General features: G+C 39.0%; 1 protein-coding gene across 2 annotated transcripts in view; it reads right to left on the reverse strand.

The window, feature by feature from the left end:
- Positions 1–493: 493 nt before the first annotated feature.
- Positions 494–9612, reverse strand: part of LOC118409822 (RB1-inducible coiled-coil protein 1-like) — a gene marked incomplete in the record, with an annotated part of 21815 nt that continues 12696 nt past the window's right edge. Inside the window, 11 exon segments of one of the 2 annotated variants that reach the window (XM_035811161.1) lie at positions 494–2075; positions 2501–2571; positions 2806–2811; positions 3127–3254; positions 3831–3886; positions 4321–4368; positions 4704–4755; positions 5695–5853; positions 6261–6354; positions 6930–7092; positions 7516–9612. In XM_035811161.1, coding sequence (XP_035667054.1) covers positions 1998–2075; positions 2501–2571; positions 2806–2811; positions 3127–3254; positions 3831–3886; positions 4321–4368; positions 4704–4755; positions 5695–5853; positions 6261–6354; positions 6930–7092; positions 7516–9612 — 2952 coding nt within the window. 2 annotated transcript variants of the gene reach the window in all.

Raw genomic sequence — 9612 nt, forward strand, 5'->3', positions numbered from 1 at the left:
AGGCTTGTATAGTAACTGACAGCATCAAAGTTCCCTTACTGTCTAAAACGTTAGTGTACAAATATTGAGCTTTAAAACACTGTATCGCATAAAAGCTCGATAAAAGGTTGGGGTTAAATTTACAGTTTGCATCGGGCATGTTTTAAGTCGATACTCTTCTCAGCGACCACCTGCCCAAATTGACCGTTTTTTCCCGGTCCCCCGGGTGGTCGTCTTGGGCAGGTTTGACTGTACATTTCTATTCAGATATCTTGATACTATTAGGTAATACAACCAAAAAGGTTCAACAAAGTAAAACTGCCTGAAGCAAACTAGATTAGTCTAATTTCTCCTTTGTAACTGTTGGTCCTGTTAAGTCAACAGTAAATTTGATTTGAAAAAAAACAACACATCTAAGTTAACCATGGAATAAGACATGTAACATTTGAATATCATTGGTTTGACTAAATCCACATCTATCTGTTGAAGATAAGTCTACAAAAAGGATCAGCACTGAGTTCACAACAAAGCTTTATTTTGTACCATTTTTATGATGGCACATTTAATTTTGCACAGGGTTGCTGCATACAACAAACAACCTGTACTTGTACAGTATTCAAAGCTTACCTTATACATTCCATGGGAATAATCCCAACTTGCTGAGCAGAAATTAAGATATCTTTGACAATTTCTGACTGCTCTCCTAAACTACCAAACAACTTTATGTCAATAGATTTTCAAAAAAAGAACAGTTGCTACTTAAACTCAAGAGTTACTTGATTCATTTCATGTTAGGGAACTGCATTGGATGTACAGGGCTGGGGTCATGGGTATACATATTAAGTTACCCATGGTAAAACTATGGCTAACACCTACATAAACATTTCATCCACAACAGTTATGTAGACTTCATTACAAGTCTAGCGCAGTTGAAATCAAATTTATCTATGTTGCACGGACATATTGGTCACATGTCAATTATCCCAAAGACTTGCTATATAGTCTGTTTCACACGGGCACACATAACTGGACAATTTGGCTTAGCACCAAAAATAAACCTCAGTACTTAAAGGTTTTACATTACATGAAATGTATGTTTACAATGTGGGTATGTAAATCACTCTAACAATCGTGACTCTTACTTTACGTCTCAACTCTTCAGTTGCATGCATGCTTGTTTACATGCTACATGTATAAATTTTTACAGCACATATCACAGTTATTTACACAAAGATTACTGTACACACAGTACTATATTGGTATAGTAGGCAAAAAAGCAGCAATTCTGTTTGGCTAGAGTAAATGCAATTAATTTAACAAACAAGTCTGTTAACATAGTCCCTTTACCACATTTAGGTACATAATTGTTGAATACAGAATTAAGCCTATGTTGCCAAATATCAAATAACATGACCATTTGCTTTTTATCTACATATAAATGTATCACCAGTCTTTGTAGATGTGGACCATTGTCTCGTTGGAAAAACAAGCAAACATTGCCTGTACAAGTGAATCAAGTTCAACCAACTGAGTAGGCTGATACTCTACAGGTTTGTACATTATGAAGTACATATCTTCCTAATCAACAAGTCATAGTTTTACTCGTGAGATGGCAAAGGTACAGATATGGACCGGGAGAACAACTGACATGCTGAGCTGGTTATGTACATGTACATGTATAGACATGTAATACAGACTTGATTGAGAAGTCATATACATATACGGTGCAATTGACTTGACTTGACTACTGATCTGGGGGGAGTCATCTGAGTAGGCCTCAACTTTTGCATATAAAAGTTGAAGTAAGTCAGTAATGTACTAAAGTTCTGAAGATAAATAATGTTTGGATATTACAAAATGTTCTGAATACAATAGCAGGTCCTCTAGATCTTCTGCTCTCCCAGATGACATTTTGTTTGATACAGGGCTGTAGGAATTTACAAATGACTTATGACAATTGTGTGCTTCAAGTGTGTGTTTCATCCTCTGTAATTGATTTACAAAGTTTTCTACAACCCTCACAGTTTCCTGCCCCATGGGATGGCTTTGACTCTGTAAAACTTGGTACCAACAGGAACCTTGAACCTGTTCTGAGGCTGAAAAAATAACACATTGTATTTAGAATTTTAAAAACAACAGCATTGTTCTTCTGCTTCAATTATACTAAGTTCAATACATATACCTGCATTTAGTCCTCTAGATATAGTCCAAAACAATTTGACTTGTTAATGTGTTCTTTCACAGATTACTTGAAAATATGCTTTGATCAGCTTGGTGTAATCTGTTTTATGGATTTTTCAATAAATTTTCAAAAATGTTCCTGTCTTTATTGCATCAAAATTCAATGTTGTTGATGGTCCCATGTACAGCATAGTTGAAATACATAGCAACAGCATACAAAAATTGACTCACTAAATCTTGCCTATTATACAATTACAGTACATGTATCTTACACATTTATATGTGAATGTTTTAAATGCAGTTGTACATTCAATTTTCCACAATTAAAAAAAAACACCACCTTTTTAGCCTGACAATACTCCTTGTCAGTGATCTGTCCCAAAACCCAAGGTTTCCTGGGAGCACCGGGAGCTGGGTAGAAATAGAAGTGAAGTAGTCATAACCAACATAAAAGAAATTAAGGAAACACTAAATACATCTATGAGGAGAAACTACATACGGGCACACCTTGACACCTTGAATCCAGCACATTGTTGTATATTGTTAAGTTTAAAGACATCAAAGATATATGTAATATATCAATGAAATCAAAGGTGAAAATGTGCAGGTGAAGAAAAAAGCCCTATAAGCTTGTAGGTTTCTCACCTTTAGCTAACAAACAAGAGTAAATAGAAAGGAAAGAGACAAAGTTATAAATAGTAAATAAAACAAAATCAAGAATCTCATGTGTTCAACAAGTAGGCAATAAACAAACTGGAGAATCATGCAGGTAAAATCTGATAATATGAAAAGTATGAGTTCAAAATAGTGAAATGAAGTAAAAGATAAGGTGGAAGGAAATACAATCATGCACATAAAAAGTATGACAAATACCAAAAATGAAACAAAATGACAAGATGAATGTCTGGACTACTGAGTAATATCAAAAATCAAACAAACTGACTTATCAACGGCTGGATTACTTACCTGACTTGAGGTCCAGTGCAGGGAGGGAGTCAGAGTGTAGAAAGTACAGCACGAGCCCCACAGTGAACACAACATAGTTATCATGCCTCTCATCCAGGCAGATCAGGACAATGTCACCTATTTGGAAACTGCAGAAAAGTTGGAAAAAGACAGACTTAGTATACATATCATATATAAGTCCCTGATCATCATTATAGTGATGGCTAGCAGACTTCAAATCTGTGCAAGTAAATAATTCATAAAGATGTCAAAACAGGAAGTCCAATTGCAGTCCCAAGGTCAAACACCAGGACACCCAAAATTAAACCTTACCATTAGGTCAACAACACAAGCACCAAATTTCATTGCAATGGCACATACATGTGTATATACTAACAATCTGGAGGTATACTGTCAGAAATACAACAACACCCACCCACTGCACTACCTACATTTAATGGAGGTGAACAATGGAATCATGTGTTTTTGTTTGAATGAGTTTGGGACAGACATGGCTTTGAATGAATACACATGCTACCTTTTAAATCCCCAAAATGAAAGGGTTTTCATATAAGACTTATTACACAAAATGTTTGGTACATCTACTTTCCTGAGCCAATTACTAACAAAACATGGTTCACATTGTGTTAAGTTTCAAGACTCATACTTAAACTATTCTTACAATGTCAAGAAACAGAGGAATAAAATTGCTGTGTCTAACTTACTCCTTGATAGCCACTTTCTCGGTAGGTCCTCCTAGTGCAGACATGGATCTCTGCATCTGTGTCAAGAGGAATCATCTGACATATAACTACTAAAACTAAATGTAAGAAAAAACTCATTTACTTTTGCAGTAGGAGGAAAAAGGTTTTCACAGGTTCTAAGTATGTGGATGTAACAATTTTGTAGTACACTAGTCATAGTCATAAAAAGGAGAAGACATATTCCCAGCTTCATCACAACCACGCTGGAGAGATCAACCAAAACTGTGAAAATTAAACCACTACAAAGTTTCAAGATTTACAGAATTACAGTTAGGTGAGTTGAAACTGCTTTAATTCACCATGCCAAGTAACAACTTACTAGTGGCATCCAGTAGGCCTGCAAATGGATGAGAATTCAACATATCCAAGAGTTCGCTAAGATCCAGTTAATGTTTCCCTACACCTGCCATAGTCTCATACATGTACATCATACATGTAAGTTACAACTCACCAGTCTCTGACTTAAAGTCATACATTCCTCTTCTTTCTTCCTCAGAGTCTGTGCAAAACATACATCATATGTACATAACCTTTAGCATGCTTAGCTGGTTCCAAATAAGCAGTGTGGTCAATCACATGTGGAACAATTAAGTTTTCATGCTGACGATTCACAAGAATGTTCACCAAAGGAACAACATGCTAAGAATTCTGCATACAATCAAGGTATGTAAGGTAATCAATTGCACACTGTGTAATATGCCTTTCCAGCTGTGACAATCATAAGAAAAATCAATAAAGGGAAAATGTCTTTACAAAGATCTGTATTACAGTTTTCCCTCCCAGTATTTCCGGTGTTCAGTAGTGGGTAGTCTGAATGTGTGGCTATTTACTCACCATTTCAAGAGTCCTTATTCTGTCCTCCTGAACATCAGACCCTGGAGAATCACTGTAATAACAACATACATGTATATGTACACCTCGCCATGGTCAACAAAGCAAACTTTAGGGAGACTACATTTCTTACAACAATGCAATCATAAAAACGTATGAAGTTATTTATCAAGAACTTACATAGTAGAACATGACCTTATTTGAATTCAACTATCATGTCTTGGACAAAGTGAAAATCTTGCACATACAACCAACTTTTTTCCTAAAGGTATCAAAGAAGCCATCTACATCAGAGCTTTACAAGTTAGCAGAACACAGTTTTTGGCCTATGGGGAGTTCTATAGTTAAGGACCACAAGGTGACTGCCATCGACGCTGATAAAATCATAGTAGGGTGCAGTTTTCAAGCACGACAAACTAATATGTTGAAGTTGAGGGTACAACCTACCAAAATAATTGAAAAACAGAAAAAGTTGTCGTTTTGAAATTTTGCAAAGACCTCTTTTAAATGGGGTCATGCGGGGTCATGCAGAACTGCAGCCGATTCACCGAGGCAGGCAGCTGTAAAGGTCATGCGGATTTATACACCAAATGGACAAACATCGAAACCTTACACATACCAACTGAAAGTCGACTTCTTATACTACCATAAAGCAAAGCTCATCCCCCGCTGCCTTTCACGTTAGTGTTTACAGGCGCTTCCAGATTTCGGCTGCACTACTTTTCTACCCCTACGTAATAGACCACGGGAATCGCGGATAAATACTGTGGGCTGCGACCACAACCATCCCTAAACAGAGACGGTGGGCGCCATAGACTTCCTGCAATTTATGATCCACTGCTCACTGAGTCACGTGTTCGATCTGCATAACATGATGAGCAGCAGTGGATTGTTCATTTCTTGACAAAGACTGTAGCTGTTCAGTCAACAATTTGGGTGAGTCTAATTTTTATGTTGGATATTACAGTTCAACTGGTTCAAGAATGTGTTGTACCTGATGGTGGTTATAGCAGACATGGTGGAGACAGACATGCCTGTTGCCCCCTCCACATCCCCAGCCTCCATGGCCTGCTCAATGGACGGGGTTCTCTCGGACACCACAGATCTTTCCTCAAGCTTCTTGTTTGCATCATCCAAGTCTGCCTGAAGTGCTCTGGGAACACAGGGTTCATATGAAAGTTATAATCCCCCCACTTATCCTGCAATATATGTATGGCAAATCTTCAAATATTACAATGTTTGGACTCATAACTTTGTATGCATTTTGATAGGCTTATCAATAAAACTAGATCTTTACAGAGCCATGTGGACACAGCCAAACTTGGTCACTTGAATAAGTAGCCATAGCAGGTGATGTACCAAAAGAGGAAAGCTATCTTGATCAATCTAAAGAGCTAATCTTTCTCTGGGCATGACAGACCCTATGTACAGTAGCTTTTTTGTACTGGGAAATTCCCCTAGTTTGTTTCAACAAGCAATAACGAACAGTTAATCATGTGCTGAATTTTCACCTCATCACAATGATGCAAATGTATGCACAGCAAAACAACCTGCCATTACCTGAGTTCTTCCTCCCTCCACTGAGCAAGTCGCAGCGCTCTCTCTCTTTCATCCACAGCAGCTGCAATGGCTGATTGAGCCATCTCTAGGGCCTCTGGAACAACAACACACATTTCAGAACCACATGCAGTGACCATCAAGTTCTCATAGCAACATGGAAGCAGCCATTTATTTCTAAATCTGCAAACTACACAATCATACAGAAAGGCAAAACTAAATCTCTTTTCATACACTTCTTTCCATGCACAATAAGGAAGCACAATGGTTCAAAACCATATACCCTTCAAGCCTACATCTATCCTATATGGTGTACAGTGACACTGTCACATTTGCATGTGAAGCTAAAATATACAGTCAGGATGGAGATGAAAGTGGGTTTAGACGAGACTGCTCAAGAAGACCACACATGACCATAAACATTTGGTAGCCACTACAGATAGGAAATGGCAAAAGTGTCTAAGAGACCACCAAAAACAGATCTCACTGGCAAGGTGATCCTCATGTGGAGGAGGTCACTTGTACAGGTTTGATTGTATATTGATTGCCAGGTGGTCCTTAATATATGTAGATGTCACTTATACAGGTTTGACTGTACATCAATGGCCAGATGGTCCTTAATATATGTAGATGTCACTTGTACAGGGACAACAGTTTTGACTGTTTGCTTACCCTTGTCTGTGCCCCAGGCCTCCATCAGTTTGTGATGGTTCTGTCTCAGAGCCTCTATCTCACTGTCCTTCTCAGCCACCACCTTACTTACAGCTTCATTAAAGGCCACCTGGCGCTCTGCCTGCAGGCTAGCCTTCAAACTCGACATCTTATTTTCAAGACTCTGTAATATGAAAAAAAGTTTTTGTATTTCTGTACTTTACAAATGTTCAGTTGAGCCAGTTGGCACACGTCAATACATCGGCTATCTACAAATATAGCTCCTTGGTTCTCATATATTTTAAAGCATTGCTTTCACAAGAGGACATCACAAAAATGTGAGGACTGGGAGGAAAACTTGAATATGCCTGTGTTCACTTCCAGAAACTGTGCATACCATGTGCTGGCCAAGGCACAAACTTTCCCCTCAGCACTGTTTCCTGTTGATCTGTCAGTTCATTAGTATTTCTAAACTCCAAGTACCAATAAATTACATTAGCGTGGCTTACAATTCATTACATATTACTAGACATCTAGCATTCCAAGAAAATCCTTTCACTACTTTTGTGCAGTATCTATAAAATGCTTGTTCTTGAGTACCCCTTACCTTTTTCAGACTGTCCAGCTCTTGTTCGTGTTTCTTTCTCTCCTCTCCTATTGCCATGGTGACTGCACCCTCACTGCTTCCAGCCCCAGACAGCCCAGCAATACTCTCTTGTCTAACACCTACCAATGCCTCTTTAACAGCTGCAGCCTTCTGCAACTCGAACGACTCTTTCAATTTTTCCAGCTGCATTTCAAAAATTCTGCTTTCCTCTAGTTTTTCTTCTCTCAGTCTGTCCAGCTCTGCTCCTAACTTCTGTCCCTCAGCTTCCAAAGCCTCTGCTATGAGACTATCCTGCTGGGCTTGCATCTTTGATATCATAGTTTCTTTTACTTCAAGTTGTCTCTGAAGGTCAGCCTTCAACCCTGCTGCCAAGTTAGTTTCATCATCTTTATCCTTTTTCAACTCTCCAAGCTGTTGCTTCAAGTGAGTAATTTCAGATTCTTGGCTACTAATCTGCTGAGTAGAACTAGCCTTAATCTCTGCAATTGCATTTTCCTGCTGTTCTTTAACGGCTGCCACCTCTGCCTCAAGGGTCTGTTTAGCACCTTCTGCTTCCTGAAGCCTGCTTTGCAGGGCAGTCAGTTCATCTTCCTTTTCTTTTGACTGTTTGTCGAAGTTATCTTGCATTTCTGCAACAATAGAGTCATGCTTATGTTTCTCCTGACTGATGGTCTTTTCCATAAGTTCACTTTTCTCTTGTTCTACTATGTCTCTTAGTAATTTTAGCTCTTGGTCCTTCTGTTGTAGTTGTCTTTCTAGTTCTGTGCGGAGCTTTTCCATCTCCCCTTCAAACTTTTGCTGGTCCTCCGAAACTGATTTTTGCAACTCCTCCTTCTGTTCCTGAAAATGTTTCTCCAACTTTTCAATTGTATGTTGCTTCTCCTTCAATTCTTTTTCATGCTGAGTTTTCAACCCTTCCACTGTCTCTAAGGATCTTGATTTTTCCATATTTACTTCTTGTTCAACTTCCTTCTTTTCCATCTCAAAAGACTTTTTCATCGTCTGTACGAGATTTTCCCTGTCTCTCAACTCCTCATCCTGTTTGTCCTTGAGCTTCTGAATCTCAGATTGAGCCTTCTCTTTTTCCATATCAACCGCTGCTTTAATTGCAGTTTCTTTCTCAATCTTGAAGATCTCTTTCATTTTTGCAATTTCCTCTTCCTTAGCTACACATTCTTGTAAAGCCTCTTCACACTTCTCTTTATGAATTTCTAGTTGAGAAATCAGCATGTCCACTTCAGTCTTTTTGTCTTCTGACATGCTCTCTCTTACTCTTTCTATCTCTTCATCCCTCTCAGCTTTCAGACTTTCTACTTCCTCTGCCAAGTCCTTTATCTGCTTCTCTAGGCCCCTCTTCTCCTGCTCCATTGCATGTTGTATTGTCTCACATGCTGATTTCAGGTGGGTGTCATGTTCATCCTTCAGAGCTGCCAATGCCTTTCCATGATCTACTTTCAACTTCTCCTGGAGTTCTGTCACAGCTTGCTTCTTAGCTTCCTCATATTCTTTCCTCAATGTCATGACAACTTCTCCTTTCTCTGAGTTAAACCTCTCAGCAATGTCCTCCATCATTACTTCCTTTTCTCTCTGGAGCTCCAGAACGAACTGCTCCTTCTGAGCCAGTGTTTCATTCATGTCATTCATTTTCACTTTGTGTTCTTCTTCAAGACGTTCTTGAAGTGCTTTTTGTGATGCTTCAAACTCAGTTTTCATGTTGTCCACCCTTATGTCCCACTCTCGAGTCATATTTTGTTCATCCACCTTCCTTTCCTTCAGTTGTTCTTGTAGAGATTGTACCTCTTCATTTAACTTTGTACATTTACTTACCTCAGACTGAATCTTGGCCTCAAGATCCAAGGCCAACGCCTGCTTTTCCTCATTTACCCGACCTACTGCATCCTGAACTGCCACTTCCTGCTCGCTCGCCATCGTCTTCTCCAGACCGCTAACCACCTCAAAGACTTGTTTTGTCACCAAGGCAACATGAGAGGACATGTCCTTCCTGTTGTCCTGCACCTGTTGCCGGAGGTCCACCAGTCCCAGCTTCAGCTGCAGCTGGATCTTGTTGTGCAGCTCATGCAGCTTCTTGCACTTATC

This window comes from Branchiostoma floridae, chromosome 2, assembly GCF_000003815.2.
Source record: "Branchiostoma floridae strain S238N-H82 chromosome 2, Bfl_VNyyK, whole genome shotgun sequence".
Taxonomy (NCBI): Eukaryota; Metazoa; Chordata; class Leptocardii; order Amphioxiformes; family Branchiostomatidae; genus Branchiostoma; species Branchiostoma floridae.